This window comes from Rhopalosiphum padi, chromosome 2, assembly GCF_020882245.1.
Source record: "Rhopalosiphum padi isolate XX-2018 chromosome 2, ASM2088224v1, whole genome shotgun sequence".
NCBI classification, from domain to species: domain Eukaryota; kingdom Metazoa; phylum Arthropoda; class Insecta; order Hemiptera; family Aphididae; genus Rhopalosiphum; species Rhopalosiphum padi.
This window is the reverse complement of record NC_083598.1, coordinates 74,505,612-74,531,919: the sequence shown is the minus strand read 5'-3', so window position 1 is coordinate 74,531,919 and position 26,308 is coordinate 74,505,612. Positions and strand designations below refer to the sequence as shown.

General features: G+C 29.7%; 1 protein-coding gene across 1 annotated transcript in view; it reads right to left on the bottom strand.

Annotated features, from left to right (window-relative positions):
• LOC132921276 (T-cell leukemia homeobox protein 2-like) overlaps nucleotides 1-22,087 on the bottom strand; it is a 44,931-nt gene extending 22,844 nt beyond the window's left edge. The window contains exon 1 of the mRNA XM_060984206.1: nucleotides 20,897-22,087. Coding sequence (XP_060840189.1) covers nucleotides 20,897-21,539 — 643 coding nt within the window. The 5' untranslated portion in view covers nucleotides 21,540-22,087. The remainder of the gene's footprint in view (nucleotides 1-20,896) is intronic.
• Between the last annotated feature and the right edge of the window lie 4,221 nt (nucleotides 22,088-26,308).

Genomic DNA, 26,308 nt, shown 5'->3' with positions numbered 1-26,308 from the left:
ATGAAAAATTACTGGCTACAATAATATAGTATAGACGCAAATCATATTATCATAGTATTATTTATGCTAAACATTTTTCATCACTGCACTATTTAGGTATTCGTATTCCCGTGGTTATAATATGTGATATAGTCGTGTCTATATTATAAGATATGTGGGGTATTCTCATAAACTGCATAATGTAACTCATAGATTTCTATGTGGTAATTTATCATTTATGTCTACGTATATGCACCGTATCGACGTGTGTACGTATTATATAGATTGAATATTGATTATAATATTGATTATATTGATTTAATAGATGTTTTTTTGAAATTATCCTGCGAGCGCTGAATATTGAATATAATATTACGAAAACTTATAGATAGGTATGTACTATTACGTACATATTCGTATTAAATTATATTTTATTCGATTGTATCGTGCTCACCGTGTTAATAAAATAATGCTTACAACGTTTATAGGTACAATCGAAATCCTTGACTAGTAGAGTATTTTGCTAAGATCGACCAAACAACTGAACTCTATCCTTATTATGTATATACATATATAATATATACTATAATAGGTTTATACTATGCACAATATTATATATCATTATACTTGGTGTATCTGGGAATGTCTGTCTTATTCTCGTATTTCAGACAAGACACGAGGTTTTTAATTAAGTTCATGTGTGAAGAAATCAAAAACGAAATTAATCATAACAGATCAAATACAATTTGTAATAACTAATAATCACTTAAATAATAAGAACAAATTTATCCTTGACGTGGCTTAACCTCAAACGGCCGCATATTGCATATTTATAATAGGTGTATCTATAATATAATGTAAGTAAATTATAATTTGAAATCTATCAGAAAAATTGAACAGAGGTACCTACACGATTATTGAACGATCTAATATTCTGATGAAACACATTTCGAAATGAAATAATATTATAGGTACTTGTTTTCTACAGTAGAGATGATATAATCATAATTTCCACGAATATTTATATTTAAAAATGTGTATAAAGTCAATAAAATTAAAAATATAATTTATAATAAATTATAAGGAAATATTTTTATTGAAAAAATAACGTCCAAATAAGCTAACCCGAGACATTATTATACAGTGCCTACGCACTGAGGCTGCCATATGTATATTATATACTTAAGTATATACATATTATAAGCAACGTATAATATTATATAATATAATCATTGATTAGTGGTTTTATTATTAATTAATAATTATTAAACCTAAGCCATAATAATATTATTTTAATTTAATAAATGTAAATGGTTTGCTGGCCCCGTTCGGTGTTACCTATACACTATACATGTTATTAAAACTAATATATTAAAGAATTATAAGACACTAATAAACGGTAATATTATATACGATACCTATAATATCGATTTTTATTTATATATGTATATACGCATAAAACACGTATTTGGTGAGTAGATAATAACTTCTGCGCGCGTGTAATATATAATACCTAGATAATATTATATTATTACTTATTATAATATAAACCGCAGACACGTTCACTTTTGCCGGTCGCGCATAATTATTTAGCATAAAAAATGACGTTCAAGAGTTCACTTACCTACAGACACGTGCGTAAATAAAATATTATACTACTAATAATAATATTGTTATACTGACCAACATGTGCATAATATGCGTCTAGACGGATTCGTATAATCGAAATAATAAAACTCATATCGTCGAATGCTTGAATAGAAAATAAAGATATGGGTTTTGTAACTGCATGGCTATATATTATTATAATATTGTTTTCGGCGTGACGGCATCCACAACGATGTTGCAAAACGAAACGAAAAACAGGGTCGGGCGTCAGAGGTATTTGTGTACAATATTATAATATTTATACGGCGGTGGTACGAGGGGGCGTAAAAGTCATACAAAATATATAGGGGTGAGATATAGGGTGTAAAGAGGGATACGCGAGAAAGACGATGACGACAGAGGACGAGCTTCCGTGGGAGCAAGACGGGCGGACGTTATAATAATGGAAATCCGCGGCCGTATATTATGCGCGCGCCATGGTGAAACCCATTAAAATTACCAACTAATTATTATTATTATTATATAATATTTTAACACGCAGGAGAGGACGAAGTTTTCGGTTAATTTATCCGACGCGGCCAACGAAAAGTCTTTCCATCAACACCGCTTCCTCCACCGTCGTGTACTACCCAGTATACCCACGCCTCATCGTCTCCATCCTATTTATTTGCTCAAAGTCGTATATAATAATATACGTATCGTAGAATAGCGTTCAGATGTTGCGGAAACGACGACGACGACGATGGCAACGGCGACGAGAGCTTAATCGAATTAAATAATATATAACAACGAGCGTTCTCTCTCTCTCCGTTTCAAGTACTCGCGCTTTAAATAATGATATATAAACGCGGTGTGACGTGCAACGTCCCGCAAAACCGATGATCTTCAGCCGGAGGTGAGTGGTAAGGTGCAGCAGCGTGATACGTGAGGGGGTGAGGTGGTGGCGGCCGTCAAATCGTTTTGGAAATTCGTCCGGTAACGAATTAACTTCCGGCCGGCGGGGCAACAAAACTCGTCGGGGAGACCGAGCGGTGGTGGCGCGGGAGCGTTAAGACTTACGTGAGCGTCGTATACAATATATATTATATATAAATAGGACTTTTCCTGGGACTGAGGCTGGGCACCGGGTGATTAATTATTCTGAAGCTAAACGGATTAAACACATCCGGCTGTTGCTGCACCAAGTTACCCACTGCTCGCTGTTTCTCACTCATCTTCTCTCCCTCGCCCAAACACACAACTCCGAAAGCATCTCCCCACCGTGCCCCTTAATAAAACATCGCGAAAACGTTGTTAATTGGCTTTGAAAAATTAAATGTTCGTCCTCGTCCGTTGGAATCAAGTTATTCGACGGATTCGCCACCGCCGCCACACTTAATTTATATACGCGTATAAAATATATATAACTGTTACGTCTGCTTTGAAAACCGCGAATCGAAAATCTCGACTATTCTCATTCACGTACTATAAATACATTGTATAAAGCTATTATATATAATAGAATAACCGATCTGCTACACAAGATATCATAAATTATTGCAAACTGAATGTATATAGCATTTATAATTATTGAGCTGATTTGAGGTGAAAAATATTGCATAACGTTAACGGAAAAAAACACTATTGTATACAAAAACGAATGAATATAATATCGTTTGAAATAATTTAATCTAGAATAATTAAACACAATACAAAAATGATTTATAAATTTTAAAAATAAATATAGTGTATGTCGTATTATTTAATACTTTTGAATTGACGTGAATTTTTAAATAATGTCTGTAATATTATGGTAGGTAATAGTTGGTAAACTTTAATAACTATATAAATAACTAAGAAGTACTCTAACAAAAGTTCTTACAAGTTATATGATACATACATTATTCATTACTATTAGTGATTTATTTATTCGAAAAACAATTAAGTAATATAAAATGTTTAAATATAGTAATAGTATTAATATATAGGGATATACTAAGTATAGTAATAAAATCAATTATACACCAACATTTAATAGGTACTTTTTGTAGCTATATAAAAATAATTGGAATACAGTATTGTCTTTCTATTTGTATTTTAAGTTGTCTTTAACCTTTATGTATACCTTCTAATTACTATACGTTGTGGATTCGATTTTATTTTATTTTTATATCTTCTGCTGTTAAATGTATAGCTTTCTAAGCATGTAAGCATGTATATATATATATATATATATATATTGAAAATATACAGTATAGATTGACGTGAATATAAATGGATAATAACGTAGGTACACATAAGATAAATTTGAAATGCAAACACACACACATACACACATGCATATACCAGTAGAAGCGTGCGGCTTGTCGATATATAAATATATTACTATATATTCTCAGACATCAAAGTATATATTTTTTATCGCTTTACACTTTTACTCGTTTTCAATCGCAAAAAAAATCCATACCTAAATGCGTGCGTCCTCTTTGATTTACTTGATCACATTTACATATTAAACGAGGAAACAAATTTAAAAGCGTATTACAACTGAAACAAACGAATGAAAACAAAACTATACTTATACACACAATACACTCACAATGTACACATACACACAAGCTTAAATAATGTCTAAAATAATCATTACTATTGTAGTCATGCTAAACGTGTTTTGTTTTCATGGCAGTTTATGAGTAATTAAAAAGTACAAAATTCATTATAAATAATATAAATTAAATAACTAAAATTTAACTATACATATAAATATATAATATACTACGTATATAGTATATTTAAGGCGCTTTTATAATATTTTAAAGTAGCAATCAATATGCAGAAACAGTTAATAACAGGACTTTATAAGTTTGATGACAAATTTTTCTTTTTAATTTTAATTTTATTCTTGTTCTTTACTGGCTGGATATAGTTTCAGAGTCCATACGACGTCCAACCTTTCTTAATCATCAAACTTTCATTTGGCCATTATTAATATAAGTATATAAATTGTTTAATGTTGTATATTATATTTTATTGTTATCAATATAATATAAAAAAAAATGTTCCTATAATGCAGAATTTAAAATACCGTGGTAAAAATAAAAGATTAAACCTTATCTTTTATATAGTCTTAAAAATTATACCAAATTAATAAAATATTATGTGCATAATAGAATGAGTGATGTCTACACCGTAAATGGTCCTTTTTTAAATTAATTATTCATTACTTCGATAACGATCACGCGTACATAATATACACCGATCAATAAATTATAGAGTATAGTACTTATAAGTATACCAGATATTAAAATGCTTATATGAAATAGATATAACTTACCCATATGAATATTTATATGGTTTTTTGTGGTTCTTTATGTTTAATCTCACAATTAGTACGTGCAAGTTATTGTCATTTATTTATTATTTCAAACTATAGCGTAAAAAATATAAGACAGTACAACACATACATACATATTTTACTGCAGACGGATTATTTTAACATATCGTGTAATCACGCAACAAACCGATATTGGTGCCTATATGTTTGGAATCATATTTTATAAATTGCTTTGTAAATTAATAATCGAAGTTATATGTATTATACATATTACATACGTATACGCTCATGGTTTTATATCATTGCCTTGAAAATCTAAAAGATAAATTAACGTTATAATAAACTATTTGGACTATGAAATAAAAATATTTATTTTCAAAAAAAAAAAAGAAAGAAAAAAGGACACTAATTGACCCTGCCAGATATTAAGATAATAAGTGGTTCGTGTTTAAAAATAAATTACCTCCATTAGTTATAAACTTGAACACAATACAAATGCATATTATGCCACGTATAATTTCATTACTCACGATTTGTAACTTATATAATATATGTATCTGCGAGAGGATATTATTATAATTATTAGTCATACGGCGCTTGTCTAATTAAACGATAAGTATAGTTAACGAAAACGACGACGACAATCGGTTATAAATAATTAGAATAATATAATATTCTACCTTCGAATTATTATGTGGTGGTTGCATATAGGTACTGTATATAGCCTGATTCCCTATAAATGTGTGTGTGTGTGTATGTTTTATGATGATATACAATTTCTGTATAATTATTTCGATAATTTTGGGATAGAAGAGTAAAAAAAAATTATGTTTGGCGCCACAAAATGAATAATCTCAATACGCGTTGAACTAGGTACCTATTTATATGACGTGTGTGTGCTCAGGGTATTCATCTATATTACATCCACTGCGCACGTGTAATAATATTACTTTATATATATACATATATATATATGATACACCTATGTTATAACTCCTGTATAGGTATAATAGGTAAATAATACTTAACGGTAGCCGGAAACGTTATAATTCAACCACGTGGTGACACGAAAAATAATATAGGATTTATTTTTTTTAGACGTGTTTTGTTACTATTACATTATTTATTATTGGTATAATATCCACCATATAACTACAAAATCTTCGTGATTGCGTGCGCACGCGATTCATCCCTATATCATTATGATGTAATACCAGCCTATTTAATATATATATATATATATATTGCTACTACTACTGCACATTGCATATGTGTATACGACGACGAAGATTGTGTATAGTCTTGCAATTATTATTAAGCCTAATAAATTATATAAAGATAGACTACCGGTTAAAAGTATACATATGATGTACTATGTACTACCTGTATAGCGCAGAGACACACAGCTATAAAGGAGACGCCTCACGGAAGGTAAATACGCACGCAGCAACACCACTGCTGGGCATCGGTAACATCAAACGATCATTAAATTATATAGTAAATATACCTGTTAAACGATTCGAAAAATTTAATGAGTCTTAGTATTGGGTACAGTGTATACAGATACGCCCGTACTATATTTTTTAACATACGTAGGTACATAGTGTATTAGATATCAGCTGTGTGTACCTGCATATATACTGCAGAGTATGGTTCGAATTTTAAGTATTGTTTTTTGTCATTCGCAGATTTTATAATGTATACATCGCATTAATAGTTTTGAGACACAACATTTGGACGACTGCGCTCGAGTATCGGAGCGATGTTTTAAATGTTGTACATGTTTAACAGAACAATTCATTATAGGTAACGTAATACGATTTTCTTACATCAAATATAAAATAATTGACACTATATACCTTTACAGTGGTGTATATAGCGTGTGTTATCTATATACTGTGCAGCAGTGCGACTCGACGTATATTGGTTTCGCCCAGTCCATTGATCAAGTTCCGGTCGGTTTTCGCAAATCATTAATTTCCCGCGAGCGTTTGACGTCAAAACCGCTTTTACGTCACGACCATAATAAATCCGCTGATGGATGGTAAAATGATGATACGACCCGCTGTTATATATTATTATTATTATTATTATTAATTATTATAAATACATATGACCGTGAATAATACCTTGGCGGCAGTAATAGTATTTGTGGACAAGAGTTTTTGTATTATTATTATTATTATTGTATAAGATATATTTTAGGTATTATATACTATGTATTTTATTTACGATCCGTGAAACTGTCTAAATAGTATAATTTGTGGACTACTATAAATACTATACACAGTAGCATTTAATGTTTACTGTGAAAAGCCCTTCACGTGCGGGTAAGAGAAAAAAAATATAATCTGCCGCGCGGTATTAAATGCGCATATATATTATATAAGTAGGTACCTCGCCTACTTAATTTTAATTGGTCATTACACCGTTTCATATTTTTAAGACGTTTCGTATTATTTTTTTACCGGTTTTAATAAAAACGTTTTTCGCATTTCCCGCAGCCCTCCTTAATGTAATTGCTCGGTTATATTATTATACATGTATATCCGCGCGTGCACCCTATCACCGAACGTAGGGGAGGGGGCGCAGATTAACGACGGCCATTACACGAGTTTAAAGAAAGGAGGATAAAAAAATTGTAATAAAAAACACGAGTAAAATATTACATTAATTTAAAAATAAATCGTCTAATTTCAACATCGTCGTGGTATGATGTTGTGTGTAGAGGGGGGAGGGATCGCAGAGCGTTTATATTATAATATCGCCATACAACATATTATTATATAGTGCCCGTGTAAGACGGCGGTGTATATAATATAATATACGTACCTTAATAATATAATGAGTTCTTATATTATAATTTATATTTTATAAAGCCATTTTTGTATGTGTCGTCAATATAATATACGTATAACCGCGTGCAGTTTAATAATATAATAATATTATTACATAAAGTTTCCGGCCATGTTTTGTGCGCGCGGGATCGATAAACAACGGCGACGGCGGCAGCGGCTGTGATGGCGGTTGTTGCGGCGGTAGCGGAACGATATTATAATTCAAACTGTATATTATGTATAATAATTTATATACACCACCACCACGATATTACACCCAGTGCATACTTACTATATCTTATATGCCCCGTGTATCCATATAAATATAGTTATCATCTCCCAGGAGTGAGGGGGTGAATAAAAACTGTACCCCTATACACAATGTGAAAATCATGAATTCCTACCCCCCCCACTACAGCCTTCCAATTTTCGCTCACCCACGTATACCTGTATATACTTTGTATATACAGTATATATATATAATAATTTTATTTTTATAATATTACAAGCATGTGCCCTATTAAATATAAATAATACGCGTCCACGACTCCGTGTGGTAAAATTGCAGGATGCGCAATATCTACGTAAAAAATTAATATATCCAAAACTACCGGCGCAGTATATATATATATACGTTTGTCATTTGCTCTGTATGTAGCAGTGAGTGGTGGAGAAGGCGAGCTGATTTAGGCAGATCTTCTCAGCTCTGGTATTTTTTTTACTCATATGTATTATAGTATTTGCATCATAACATATATACGGTGTACATATTTATTTTTAGCATTATCAACCATCTTTGCCAGGGTAAATATATATGCAGGGTCAGAGCTTTTATACATAATATAATGTTTGCTCGAAGTTTTATTCATTTTTTTAAACGTTGTTCAAATATTTTCTTCGAGATTATTCTTCAGCACATTTTCTCAGATATATAGTACATTTTGGAAATCTAGACAATTGGATATAATAATTTACAGGTGTTATATTAAGTGCCTGTATAAAAGTACAGTGGTTAGCGTAATTTTTGTACTAGTAATTATACTAGTTATACTATTGAAGACTGTACTTTGAATTAAATAATAATATTGTAAGAGAATACATTATATTATTGAATGCAATTTCTATTAAACATAGTTAGATAGATATAAACTTGTATTATGGTTTATTGTAACAGACGATTAATATAGGTATAGCTGATTGGATTACGGCGAAGAAACAATAATCTGAATACTATTACGATCCAAAAACAATAATATTCTGAATTTTTTAATTAAAAATTTCGAAAAGGTATAACTTGTGTTGCATGTAATTTTAACATAACATAAAAATTAAAATTGTACGAGAATATAATGCATGTTATATGGCCATTCAAATATATTATAAATACATACCGTCATAGGTATGTTGTATGTATATACAGTTTAAATTAAAGACCAGTTGTGAATAATATAATATAATAACCGTAAGTATATAATACACGTATATGCACATAGAACACTTAACCCGGCCTTAAGTGAAAATATGGAGGTTAAATTTACCCACGGCCGAACCGACATACTATGCGGTGGCTTATTTAGTTCGGGTGAAGGAGAAGACATATCCGTCTTAATCTCGTCGAGATGTCGGAAAAGTGTCGGTGCGGTGTTCGTGTGGTATAGAGGGGAAAGATGTTGCACCGCTGCTCCAGATGTAATATAACTACTACAGTACAGAGAAGAGGGCCCGTACGCGAAGGCCATCACTTTTCAGTTTTAATACTTTGCTTATATTTCGACGTAGTCGTTTGTCGGGCGCGATTATAGGGCCGGGCGGTGCAAGGTGATGGACTACGGAACACTCCCTCTAACAGCTCACGTTCTTCTTTGCGTGCACAATATTCGATAAAGCGTTTCGCATTTATAACGACGACGACAACGCCAAAAACTTTCATTTTATAACAGGTCCCGCTGCTGCCACAGCCATACTACTACCACATCAAACTGTAGAAATGAGTTGCCCGCACTATATTATAATATGTATATGTATTACCCTCCCCTTTCCCGTACAACCTGCAGCCACTGTACTGTCGCATGGCTCCGTAGAACGAGAGTGTGAATTTTCCTCTATGTGTTTTTGTTTGGTTTTAAAATACTTTTTATGCACCGTCTTAGTTATTACATATTTACATAGCTAATATTATATTATTCAAATCTCATTTCAAGAAATAACCAACACGGACCGTTAATCACTGCTATACTATACGCTCCCGTGACATTTATATAGAATATTATACATGTATTATTGTATTAACATTTGTTATTACAATACATGATTCAGAATTTTACACACAAAAACATTACACAACTACTTAATGGCAAAACAAGATCCTTCCCTCAAAAAAATGTACTTTCTAAGAGGTTAATATCAACATCTACATTAATATTTTAATGGAATATACCCAGGAGAGAGAAAATTCTAAACTTCCGGAATCACAGGTCGAGTCATTCAATTAGAACTCATACTTTATCTCCACCACCATCAAATTCATCATTGCCGTTAATCTCCTCAACAAAATTTAATATAATATGAAAATTTATTTTAATGACCATTATACAGGGTATTATGTAATTTTGTTAAAAAAAAAATAAAAAATAAATATATAATACACATAATATAAAAAAATGTATTATTTGGTTACCCTTTTGAAATAAATGATATGTAGGTATATCGCTTCGTAATTATTTATTACAATAGGTATGATGATTAGGTTGAACCCACTTATGGTTTTAAAAGGCCACGACCCGAAACAGCACATTTTGTTGAGAATGTTGTAAAGTAAAACACGGGAAAAGTTCTCATACAACTATACAACGAACGTGTAAATATGGTGTTATGCCGCATGGTCGATATTTACTAAAAATAATTTAATATTGTTTCACAAACGCGTTAATTAAATGTATACATTATAACTAAAGGTATCTATAGGTAATTAAAGATTCTCCATCAACCATCAACGTTTTACATAAATGTATAATATACATATTATAAGTAGGTAGTTAATTGTCATTTGTAATGTTATAGTTCTTTTTCGTGCGATTTTTCATATTGTGAAATAGAAAACTTTTAAATGTGATATACAAACTACGAAATGTATGATTTCGTCAAAAGATAATCGAATACGTTTGAAAATAGTTCAAACGATATTATTGTAAAATATAAGTACATAATTGGTTATATTTTGATTTTTAAAAATATTTAATGCATTAAAACGTACGTATAACTATATAGTACGAGAATAAATAATAATTGCCACCTATCAATGGTAATCATGTTTAAGGGTAAATATGTAAAAATATCAATAATAATATGCACTTTAAATAATTTTACTATAGTTGTATAAACATCTTAAATCGATTAAAAACAGTTAAAAAGAAAAAAATAAGAATAATATTTCATCAGTACATCACATAAATTAACTTAGTTTTTCAATCATTTCGATACAGCACTTATTAATTACTTTTTTACAATGCCATAATGTTTACGATATTTTGAATTTACTAAGTGGTTTTAAATTTATTTATAAAGCTTATGTCAATAAGTAAAATATAAAATAATAATAATAATAAAAAAATAGAAATTATAGTTATGCATATACTCTCTAGGGGTAGGTATGGCATTGCATTCAATTTGAGATCAATGATAAATCATTACAATTAATCCTTGATTATAAAATATAATATTATTTATTATTCAATTATATTTTGCTTCCTTAGAGAAAATTAAATAAAATGACAGCATTAATGACAACGAAAAACCAATTTAATTAGAAATATTATTATTATACTAACCCATGCTTGGGTTTTAGTAATTTTTTTCACGTTAATGAGATTTAAAAAAAAAATAATCTTACCCTAAAAGTTATTTGAAAATATATGAATATAATATGAACTAAATAACGTAAATAGATGAATATTGATTAATATAAATTGATTAATAGTATCATTATTCTTAATTATATTAAGCATTTCCTTAGCGTTGAGAATGAAATTGATTATATTAGGGTGGTTTCATGGATGGTGAGCGGGAACGATTTTACATCGGTAGGTTTTAATTAGGTTACGTATTTAATAAAATATTTCTAGCCTTTGCTCTCGTTTGAAAAAATCATTAAATACTTTTTAGGAGCTTAAGTAATTCTCCGGGATCAAGTAATTAACCCTTTTTACAACCTTCGGACTGAAAACATACAGTATATTACTATTTATACTAAATTATACAGTATAATTACAATTTGTATATTATACTATCATAAATTCATAACTACATATACTCACTACTAAGTATAATATATATAATATTTTTAAGGTAGGTATATCCTATATTATTTTAATATATTTCCATGAAAATATTTAGAAACATTCGTATTTTCTTATTATGTTTTTTTTGTATAATATTATAATAAACATTTTTTCGTATATTAAATATATATATTCTATACCTCTACTCTTTCTGACGAATGTTATAATTCAATTTTAAATTTTAATACAGAAATTAAAATGTTAAAATGTTTTTACATTATCGTATAAATTCAAACATTTTCCATGGTTAAATGTTATTTTGAATCTATAGACAAAATAATTTTAACAAATTAAAATAAAAAATGCATCTAGGTATGTAAGTATATATAAATACATATATAATAAATATTATAGATAATAATACCGAGAGATGTAATGAAGTATATGCCTATTATAATAATATACTTATATATAACTAGGTATAATATTATTATTTATTATAAATATACAATATTATCCTTGAATAAAATTATTATGGCACGTTTTCTATACAATTTTAAACGTGCTTGTTGTTTTCTCGTCATATTTTTACGAAACGTATATATTTTGAGTTTATATTACGACTATAATGATATCATAATAATAATTTCGTGACGTAATAACACATTTTGCATTCTATATGGTTCCATAGGTGCACATAAGGTGTAACATGCATATACCGACAAACGCAAGGTATACAGACATTGTATTAGAGGTATATACATATACCTATTATAGGCACATCGATACTGTAGTTCACGGCCATTTTATTATGAAATTATTGAAATGAAAAATATCAAAATATTTTGTACACGTTTTCGAATATCACTAGTTGTACAATAAAGTATTCGTGTCATAATGGTATTTACCTATAACTCGTGGAAAATCAATTATACTTTAATATATTTGTATTGATTTTTTTTTTAATTTCATTCATTGAAATTAAATTTGAATAAAATAATCATTATCGTTGTTATTTCACTATAATATAAATTCAAATTGAACAGATATCGTGGTTAGACTTGCGTAAATAAAACTGTACCCAATATTATTATAAGTACCTACAGACAACAGAACGCCCAAAATCATTATTATGAAATATTATAATAATATATAAGTAAAAGTATAATACAGTGTATGTTTTACTAACTCTCAAAAATTTTAAAAACGTTCGATAAAAAAAAGAAAGGAAAAAAACATCTCTACGAGAATTAACGGGTGAGTACTACGAGTGTGCAGCAGGGTTCATAATATTTTGCGCCGATAACACGTTGCTTTTATTTTTTTCACATCAATAAACTCACGTACGGTATATATATATATATAATATATAGTATTCGAACAGCAGTTTATGCCCCATCCATCAACTTAAAAGAAATCTTGGCAGTGATTTCCGAGAAAACCACAGATGAAATATGTTTAAAACGTGTGGGTATAGATAAATCAAAAGTCAAATAAAATTTATTTCAACAGTGATGCCTGAAAGCGTGTATTTTTATCATAGAAAATTGTTTTTATATTTTTCATAATATAAAATATATAAATTATAATAACAATACGTGCATCGCGATATAATGTATATTAGTTATATAGTCGTATTTAGATCACGCGTAGTTAGTTCACAGATATACTATATAGTCGATATATATTTAGTTACATCTTATTATACAGTACTATACGATGCAATAATATCGTATTTTTCATTATACATATTATTTCGATATCATATCCAGATATAATTATACTTAATAAAATATATGAGTAACTATAACCTAACTGAAAAATATGGGTACGAGATCATTCGCGACGCCATTGGAGGTCCTGCAATAAAGAGTCAACTAAATAAAGTAAAATGATATTTTAAACTAAAATTATATTCTTTGATAACATTTATCATTTTAGTATTAATTATTTTAATATACAGAAAATCAAGTTAAAATCATTACATTACATAATAATATAGTTTTTGTCTTATAATTAATACAATTTCATTTCCACCACAACCGCTCCCTTCATAAATGAGTATTTATTTTATCTTCTATAAATAGTTTTATAGTCATTGTTCGCTCTTCGTCTGTACTTACTGTGCACTTATTATAATAGGTAGTTCAAATTTGTATCTACATAATTAATATGATGTATTTTAATAAAATATTTGTTCGTTTATAATTTTTTAATTATTCAACTGTGGATTTTTTTGATTGTGAATATTATACCTACTGTTATAATATTATAGGTGCAATAAAATCCCAAAATACACTAAAATTACAAAAACTAATTGAATTTTTATCTTGAAATAAACAGTAGGTATTTATTTATTATATATGATTACTAAATTACAAAATGGTTGCTTAACTTATTAACGGACTTTGACGTTATGTTTATAGTATAAAATACGAAAATGGTTTCAAAAGATGTATAGCTATATCCATATAAATACGTTGAATAAACCACGTCTATATTTATCGAACGGAATATATTTGCTATACATAATAATATAATATTATGATCTATACGTTTATTGCGATTTCTGCATGACGTATATAAGTGTATATTATATTCCACATTCTGCAGCAGATCGTTTAAAACCACAACGTTTAAATTGCCGTTCGGAAAAGGTATATATTTTTGATTTTATACGTGTTTTGGATACGTTAAATATTTATTATGTATATACTTTATACACTTATATATATATATATTTGTATGAGAAAGGGATGGGGAGGAAACGACGATATATATAAATTATAAATGCTACTGCTGCGGCACCGCGTGGTTGCGCTCAAAGTCACACTTCTCGGATTCGCGGGTGCGTATAAAACGTCGATAAAATAAAAAATAAAATAAAATACCCCAAGTCCCTTCATGTATATTTATAAAAAAGCACACATAATACTGAAATATTATTTTTTAAACGTCGTAAACAACGGTTATAAACGGTTATACTTTGGTGAACCGAAGTTGATGGATACGATACGAATGGGAAACTGGACAGGTTTATACTGTAGGTACATGTACATGTATATTGTATGTATAGATATAGATAGCTGGGTTCTTTGCCTATAGTATAAAGGAGACTATAATATTATGCATATGGTGTGTATATATGTATTATAGACTACAAATACACACATGAAGTTATACACCAAGCTCACCGCAAAGTTGGTCAATGCGAATGCACCTGTTTGAGTATTCTTAACACGTTTTATAGAAAATGTTTAGCTATCACATATGATACACATACCCACTTTTTATTATATACACAAATAAACATACAAAATAATTCTTAAAATAACAAAGACTATCATTTTCATAAAAATATTGATTTTTAATTGAAATTTTCTTTTTGGAAATATTTAAGATAGGTATCTTTAAGAGCAGATTTTATATTTTATATTGCCTGTGTTTTTTTCTCTTTTAACTTTGGGGAAATATTTTGATTTGGCAATTTATCTTTTAAGTATATGTAAATATATTATTAATTATAGAAATGTTAAATGGGTTCTTTTTATTTTTAAATGGTGCAGCATTACAAATTGTATGGGTGGTATCCCACATTAATTTACTTATTTAAATATTTTTAGTACAAATAGATCTTGTATTTATACTTGATATTTATCGTATAGGTATTCGTGTATAAACTGTTTAGGAAAGTATAAAATAGTAACTTTTCAAAACAATTACATTTTATTTTATATATATTCGGATGGACTTCTAGTATAGGTAATGTATAAACGATTATTGTTTGCAGTCTTTACTTGGGCGCAAAATAATTGGGTTTTCTATATTTTCGCAGCTGTTTTATTTTTATATTTCTTCACGTATGCATGTATAATCGATTAATATAATATTGTATGCGTTTTTCACGTACGTGCGTGCGTGTGTGTGAATCGGAATATTTAGAAACGTGCAAACTAACGGCGGACTCGCAGCGCCTTATTTTGATCATAAGATTGTTATAATGTCGTCCTCCGTCGAACAGGTGAAATAATAACAGCGAGATTCTATAGACAGTTCGTTGGACGCAGGCGAAATACGTTTTAATTTGCATTTTGTTTCATTAAAAAGGTACAGCCGATGCACGCACATATTAGTAAAGTTATACACGATTATACGAATTAAGAATATACGATGAAATGTGTATATAAATGCCGTCGTATCGGCATAAATTATACGTGTTGGAAAGGAAGAAAAAAAATAATAAACAACTGTACCAAATTACATAGTAAACCATGTATGGTGTTAATTATTGTCGACGTGACAACGCGACAATAAATGTTAAATTTAAACTCATTTATATTCACACTAATCGATGACTTTAAATGATTGCTATAATATTATAATATATTACTTATTATAATATATATTATTTAATTATAATATAGGAACTATAGTGAACTACTGCAGCGCCCGCAAGCGCATTATCAATAACGGTAAATATTATAATATATAGACATTTAAATGTAAATCTATACCTACATTTAGATGTATATTTCATATTATAATATTTCAGTGGCCAGTTTGTTTTAAGATATTTTACGCAACGCATACTTTTAAATATGAGTCACTGCTGATTACCATAAACACGAAACCAAAATGGATAAAACACATATAATGAATGTTTAAAAATAACGATAAAAAATACCTGCCGTTTGTTTTATTAAGTACTTTAATTAAATTGTTAATGAATGGTTAATTTTGTTAATTTTCCCTCTCTGCTTTTCGATAAATAATGAATTTATAGTATATTATATAGTCGGTAATATGGTATATCGTTTTCCTGTAGCCTGTAGACTACGAATTTATAACATGTACATAAATATTTACCTAATATTATGCCATTATGTATACCTATGAAAATGAATAAGATTTATTGAATTCTTTGAAACGAACGTAATGTGATTTCAACATATCATATTTATATATATTATGTAGTTGGTTAGGTTTGGTATACCTATAATATTTGTTTGATTTGATAATTTTTTTTTCATAAAATATTGTAGTGTTGTTAAAAATTTAAGTATATACAGTATACACTACCTAATATAATATATTAATATATATACATTATACCTATATTATATGTATACTTATACGTAGTGAGTGTATCTATTTAGTACATATTACATATTATATATTATACATCGTATTTTATATTTGTTGGCCTGTTTGTTAGTGATAGATATTACCTTGTAATTATATTTGAAATGTATAGACTATATATGTAAAATATGTATAATATGTTTATACATTTACTGATGTTAAAAGGAATTCCGTTTGTCGAGTAATTCGGTAGTGAAACACGCAATCATCCTCGAAGCGTTTTTTGAGCCAGTTTTAAAAAATTATATATATTTGTTATATAAAACGATTTTTTTATATATAAAGTACATACCAAGATACAAAATTATGCTATAAATACTTATTAGTAACTCGCATTCTCATATTTGGACAGAAATCAATACTTAATAATGATTTTCAATATATATTATATAAATAATAAATAAATATGTCAAAATAAAAAAAATATATTTCTAGATTTTCCTTTAAAATTAAATACATGAATCCAATATAATAAAGTATAAATAATAACCTATTAGTTGTCAATGTGATAGTCACCAAAGAAAATATTGGCACTGCGTGGTTCACGAAGCTATTCTAAACTCACAATTTACGTTAATTAACTAAACCACTTATAGCGAATTATATAAACAACTAAAAACGAACGTTTTAAACCTACATATTATTATTTACAAATAGAAGATAGTATTACTACAGTCGTATATGATAATAATTATACGTGGCAGGTTTTTAGCGTAAATGACTTAGCGGCACTGCTGAATGCTTAAAACGTGTTTTATACATACATATATACGTATATATTATACATCATAATATGCCAACGAAAGTAACACTAATGTTAAATAATAATATAATTTCAATAAGTATTACTTTACCTATAGTATACTGTTGCTAGATATTCGAAAACATAATATTATATATATATATATATATATATATATATATACATACATATGTAATATATTATCATTTAACATTCAACTCATACTCTTGATCCAAAATTATACTTTTAAATGTATTATGTTTAATATGTATATTTAAGTATATGTGATGAAATTGTGTTTTTTACTATAATATGTATTATATTGTATATACAGGTGTCAGACGTAAACACGCTATGTGTTAAATTTAGGCTAGTTACGGCAACAAAAAATTGTGTTACATTAAGCTGGTATCGCTACTGCACCGCAGCTGTAACTGGCGCCTGCAGCTAGTGTAATGACAAGAGATGTAGAATGACTGCTGCAGTAATAGGATAAATACTCAAAATAGTATAAATTTAATTAAGATAAAAATATACGTGTATATTCAAATATGATTTAATTATACATGAATAGTACGATATACATCGGTACAAAGTTTAAAAAGTACATAAAATATGTAAATGATGTATACCAAATAAACAGCCAAGCGTTTTTAAACATAAAACAATATTTCGTTTTGGAAATATGCCTGAAATTAAATTACTTATACGTTATAATCGGATAAAGGTTTAATCATTACCCTCTCCACTTAAAAATTTAAAAAAAAAAGTCAAAGCTTGAAACTATTAAAACTCGCTAATAATTAATATAATAACTTTCAGGTTTTACGAAGGCAGCTAGTGGACTATTTTTTTCATATAATCAACACTACCTAATTAAATAATATGTGTGAATAAAGGAAATTAATATAACAACAGTGATGAAGTTCTAATAAGTTGTTAATATTTAACTAAACCGTTACTGCGATCATTAAAAGAAAATTGCGTTTTATAGAACTCGCGTCTAGAACAATTAGTCATGGCTTCAAAACTAAGTACACGGCCATTACTCTGATTGGATTATGTACAAAGAACGGAAAATGGGAAGAAACTTGTGTTTTTTATCGTTTTGAAATATATAGCGATAAATTGCGCTAAGGAAATCGTAATTATATATATATATATATATACCTACTATAAACCTATATACGTACATAAATATGAATACCTACTCCAGGGTGAGCGCCCTTGCGTTTTACTGTTTTATATGTTATACCACTTATACCTATTAATTGATAACACGTTGCATGATAAATATAAAAACTGCAGTATATTTATATAGAATTTAGAATTAATATATATTACATTACTATTTGATTTAAATAAAAAAAAAAACAAGATTTTTTTACTTATAGTAGATACTATAGATACATATCATACATATATCTAGTAGGTATATATAATATTATGTTATAATACAAAGTTAATCGATCTTCGACCAGTAGTCATTATCATAATACTTTAAATGCTTCTATACAAATATTCGTACAATTTTATATTCTATGTACATTATATAATACATCTTTATTACATATAGGCATATTAAAAATACGCTCCACTCTGTCGGCCCATACAAAACAATTATGAAAAATAATATGCTGACTGGCCGGCTCTAATTAGATTCAGACCACAATATGATCGTGCGCACGCAAAGTATAAAAAATGATTAACAGCATGTAAATTAATTAAGTCAAAACGAGATGTTTTTGCTACGCTCGTTATACTCTCGTGTATAACACAGAAACGTGTTGAGAACGAGTAATGAGAGCACGCGTATGCACGCATAAATGTGTACTGTGCAATATAATGTGTATATAGGTATCCATATATACCTATAATATAATATATTATGCATGTGTATTGTGTATATGTACTTATAAAAGAGTTTTGTAGTGTTGCAATTATAATGTTTTTAACAAGGATTATTTAAAAAATGTTTAAACATTTATGCATAACATATTCTACTACTACATAAATATGTACACTGATATAATATAGTATTATACAAACACTTTAATACGCAGTTATGTATTATATATATAGATGTATACAAAGCTCCAAGATCGTTTGATTTTTTTCGTTTATTAATTATTATTAGGTATACAGCGAGTCGGAGAAAGTAGATTTATCATATAAAATTAAAAAAAGAACATTGAAATACATATATAAAGCGTATCCTATAGTCTATTATAAAACATAGGTACATGCGTCGTGAAAGCGGTGTAATTATACCTATGTATACTTATATAAAAGTTGTCGTAATAAACATAGTATTAATTGATCTAGCTGCGATGTACCTATACCTAATACCTATACATACTGCCGAAAAAAATCACTAGTTCTCGAGTTAAAAATTAAAATAGAAAGAATATTTAAATAATTAATATAATAATATATCAACCTTATTGTCTTTATATGAATACATATAGTACCTATATTATATATAATATTTATGAACATATTATTATATAATTAATAAAACTCTGGTATGTTAGGATTAGGCTTTAATTTTGTAGCATTAACGATATAATATACCTAAATGTATGGTTTTAAATCAGTTATTTTATTGATTCGTTGTGTTAGGCTAACATCAATCTACCGTTCCGAAAACATTAACACGAATCACACAGATAATACGCAACTCTATATAGTTGTAATTTTGTGATTTATCAGTTTAAAATTAGCCGCTTTAATATAAACTAGTATATAGTAGTAGTCATTTTAAATTAAGGGTACTATAGGATGATGAAACTATTATAGCTACTTAACAACTTTACTCTAACTACCGTGACTATACACTTTCATATTAATATGTTATATTATAATTAAACTATATTTGGGTAATTGGTATACTGCAGTATATTATATTATTATCTTTAGGTATAATAGTACCTAATATTTAGTATGTTTCTATATAATAAATATACGACATGAGAAATATGTAAGAAAAATTACGTACCCGCTGCCAGTCGGTTCTTATCAGCGGCGAACAGGAAAGCGTTACGCTGCATAAACGAAACCGGGTCGATGGCTGCGGCCGCGGCCCAGGGGGACTGCATTGGGCCAGGCGCGCCACCGCCGCTGCTACCGTTAGACGGGTGCGGCCGGTGTGCTGGTACTTTGATAACGCCCGCTGCTCCCGAATACTGTAGGTACGTCTTGTCGTCGGCTGGCTTGTTGGCCACAGCGGCGGCTGCAGCAGCCGCTTGGTGAGCAGCGGCCGCGGCAGCGGCCATGTGCTGTTGTTGGTGCAGGTGGTGGTGAAGCCCGAACACAGCGGCGTGGTGATGTCCGGCCGCGTACAGCGAAGCGAGCGCCTCCGCCGGACCGGATACGGCGGCCGCGGCCATACCGGTACAGGACGCCGAACGCTTGGACGCCAAATCGTCCGCGCCGCGTCCACCGCCGCCGCCGGCTAACAGACGGGATATGCCGAACGTCAGGGCACCGGGCGCCGCCGAGGTTGGCGACGACACGTCGTCCTCGTCCTCTTCGTCCATGCACAGCTCCTCGTCCGATCCGCCGGAATCGACGCGGACGTCCCGATCCTCGTCTGTGGTCGTGCCGTCCTCGACCGAACTGCACTTGGTCTCGTCGACCATTTTATTGACGACGCGACGACGATTTTCGTTTAGACTACCGTTAGCCGCGCGAGAAAATTAACTTCAGCACTAAATCACGACGAAGAATATTTCACGATATTATAGTCGCGATCGTATGAATCCGATTATATTATATATATATATAGATGAGGTACTACGGTGCTTGGCCACCAGTACGATTTACGCGATCTGGTCGTTGTCAATGTGCAAGTGGTGTTAACAACGCGATCGGTACATTTCGGGAACCGCGGCGACGACTGTAGCGGTTACGTTTCGTCTCATCGAATCCGCAGTCGAGGTGCAGAAGTAATGACGGAAATCTTCACACCGAAGTCGACGATAACAATATTATCGCGTCTTATTTACGTTATACGTTCCGCGTCCGGACGAACGTACACCGATAACAATTATAATAATAATAATAATAATAGTAGTAATAATATTATAAAATAATAGTTCGTCGAGGGCGCTTGCGTGTGCGTGCGACGATGCGTTGCGGTGCGGTTGGACACTGAGTGCGCGACGGACTGCGAGTGGCAGGCGGCGCACGACGTCGACGGCGGCGGTAGCGCCGACCACCGTCACCGCCGCCCGTCGAGATGGGCGTCCGCCGGGAACCGCCTCGGCCGCGTTCCGATTGGTGGACGGGCCGCGCGCGCGGGAAATCAGTACCCGTCGTCGATGGAGCGAGCGACGGAGGGGACTCGGTGGCGGTGGGGCGGCCGACGTCGACGACGACGATATTAAAACCCATTTAACAACGCGTCGGGCGCGATCCCCTCGCGTATTCCTCCGCACTCTTGCCCGCGGCCTTATACGAATAGACTCGCTTCACCGCCCGTTCGTAACACTGTAATACGTGTGCTCACATTTATGGCGAGTGGCCGTGTCCGTACACTTAAGCGCGCGGCCACCGCCGCCACTTCGGCACGGCCGAAAAAAATTAATACGAGCCGCGCGTACTGCTGTCCACCCACGGGTGCAGCCGCGTAGCAGCATAATATAGTGATGGCGGTACATAACAATATAATATGCGATGATGCTCGGTACCGCATACTCTTGTAGCCTACCCTTCCACCGCATCACCTGCACCACTGATTTTTACGCTTATTTATAAGTATTGTAATTATTATGATCGCATTGCCGCTTTTGATGTATCCAAAACCCATTACAGCTGTAGATATACCTATAGCGCGTTTAAAATATAGTATAATGTGTAGCTAATATTTAAATGAAAAGTATATAGGTAGCGAGGAGGTAGCGTATGGATGAGTGTTTTCAATTTTTTCGAACTCTATTATCCGATATAATTAAACAAATTCTTAGACTATATTGTGTATCGTTGAACATATATATATATATATAATATAGGTATATGCACTGCAAGGCGTAAGCGTAAGATATAGCTGCGTGAAAATTGCGCATCAGATAAAACGAAAGGTAATATGAAAAAAATTGGATGGACATTGGATCGTCGATCGATGTGCTTGAGTGCAAGAAATAAATTATTTCAAAGATTTAGAAGAAAAATCAAATAAATATAATACATGTGGCTGGGCTGTAAGGTTGAGATTAACGCAATCAATATCAGACTATAGAATATTATACAGTGATCAATAATAAGTTTATAGTAACGATAATATTATTATAGACCCAATTGGTATAGGTACTGATAAACAATAATATAGATTATGAAATAATTAATGATATTATTAAATGTTTTACATTATAAATATTATACAGCACATCAGTGATATATATTATTATTGCTTCATTATTAAAATAGTAGGTATTAAAATATGCAATAATATTAAGTTTCCAAATTTATTGAACACCTGCAGGTATATAACAATATATACATTATAAACAATTGTTTGTATTTTAGTTATATAGACTACATTTTAACTTTTAATATTAGTTTATATGAAACTATTTTTTTTTTATAAACAATATGACATCGTATATACACTACAACAGTACCGTATAAAATAACTTTTTTTCAGAAGGTATATTGATTGGTTGACACGATTATATAGAACATGTAGATATATTTACATATATAATATATTATATTATATCTTACTATTAGATACGTATTAAGTCTTATGCCTGTACGTATTTAGCACTTAATAAGTGCAGTTTATTATCTCTACATATAATCTATATTTTTCAGTTTACCAAATTTATATTCGTTATTGAAAGTTACGTTATTCCATTTGATTAGATTTTGACAAATATGAATATATATTTTCCTTTAAAGAATCTTTATCAAAGTAGGTATAGGTATTTGGTTTATACAATAATATGATTTATATTTTATTATTTCTTATTGTAAACTAAATAAATGTCCAAATTTTAATCTATTACACATTTTTTTTTATAAATCAAGTTTTAAAGTGAAAATAATATGTCAAAAATATTTATTACTCATACAAAACACAATTTTAATTATCAACAAAAATCTGTTGAATACATTTATCAAACGGCGCGTGTATTATTTTATATTATGTAAAATAACTGACATTTTATATAAATACAAACAATATAGAATATTATGTGAAATACATAATATGCACATTACACATACTCACATAATATATAGTATATGATATATTGTATACATATATTATTATATAATATTCTGCGTGTTTAATAAAAACAATTTATACTCGAGCCGATGGAAATATTGCAGTTTTACACATTCTCGCATGTCTATTAAAAATAAAAAAATACACAGGTACTCCGAAGGAACTTGCAGATATATTTTATGCGTATAATAATAATACTGCTATAATAGTCAAAATATTATACGCTCAAGACTACGATTTCATATAAAGTTATAGCGGTGGGTTACGCGCACGAGTTGTAAATAAACCCAAAGATGATAAACGTAGTTAATAAAAAACTTTTATTATTACTAGATACATAATATAAGAAGTGCCTATATAATGTTTATTACCAGTCCGTCTATAATAATATAAAGACTAAGAGGGTTGCCGTATACGAGCTCGTACATATCATTTGAAAAACCAATTACGTATCCGGCCCTACATTATAACTTCTTAGACGAATAATGGTTTTTTAACGTTTGTCATATCATATATCTATATAATAGTTTAATATTACACATTATATCCCAAGGTTAAAGCCAACTGTTATTTTATCAAAAACAGAGAACTCTACCAATAATTATACTAACTTAACCGTTTATGAACAGCGCATTTGTTCTGTAATTGAATCTCCATCTACTCCCCATAGGCAATGATATAAAATTATATATGTTATAGGTAGGTACATGTATAATATATTGTACGTCAGATGGTTGGTAAAACGATGGTTTTATGGGTACCGCATGCCGTAAAAATATTAAGTACAAATCGAAAAGGTTTAATCCGAATTAACATTGTTCTTAAATATAATAACGTTTAACTGCGAAATTTCCATTTATTTTAAGTATACACCGCTATACATGTTATATATATGTATTGTATACAGGTATATCGTATAAAAAAAAATAATTTAACGTTGGTATAAAAGCAATTTATTTTTATAATATTACAACAGCCATGTATAGTCTGATATATATACCTCTCTCTCTCTATATATATATATATATATATATATACATATATTATATAGAGGATAGAATATTTTTTTCTGTTTTTACCGTATCGTGTGATTGTAATATCTGAATGAATGTGTAGACCTATATGCAATGGGAAATGAAAAGTAATTTTCTGGGTAAAAATCTGATACCCACCTTCAAATGTATTTCTTTTTTGTTTTTTCCATACATAGACCATCATCGTGATTCTTGACCATACATTATATATTTTATATAATTAAATTGTAGTCGAATGTTTGGTTTAATATTATTTATACAAGTAAATAATAGATAGGTATGCATACTATTATATAGTATCATACAATTTTAAAAATAAAATAATTTATCCTCATCTAAAAAAAAAAAAAAAAAACTATGAATATGTAACCGATATAAACTATAGTGCAATACATCAATAATAAATAGTTAAGTATAGTTAAGTATTTTATACATAAATATATATGTAGGTATTAGGTAGGCATTTAATTCAGAAGCCGGTCAAAACGCTGAAAGATTAAAATATTGACAGTCAAAATATCGAAAAACCGGAAACCCCAAAATTTACCAAAGTAAATATTGACAAATTAAAATATATTGTAACTAATTATTTCGTTAAAAATAATCATTTATTAAAATAATGGTAGTTAAAAATTAAATATATTTATAAAAAAATAGATTATTTTTTTTCTTTTAAACACCACGATACAATCAAAACTATTATTATTAAAGTTATAACTTTATAAGTTATTTACTAACTATATTTATGAATTATCATATTATTTTATTATTATATCTATATTATTTTATTATTGAATATAAACCAGTATTTTTTTTATGTGAAAAAAAATAATTATTTAAAATTTTACTTATAAAAATTAAAACAAAAGTTGTTATTTTAAACTAACAACATGTTTATTGTTAATCTTTCATATTACACCTACCTATATATGAATCATAAAATTGTATTGTTTTTTAATTTTAATTTGATTAGTAATATATTTTTATAAACGATCTATATATTTAAATTATACACACACATATTTATGTGTATCTTTAATTTGTATATTACATTATTTTTAAACGCATTATTATATTCAAAGACATAAAACCATGAAGTTTTGAATTATACTAGTTATTAATTGTTATGAAATTTATTAAATTATAG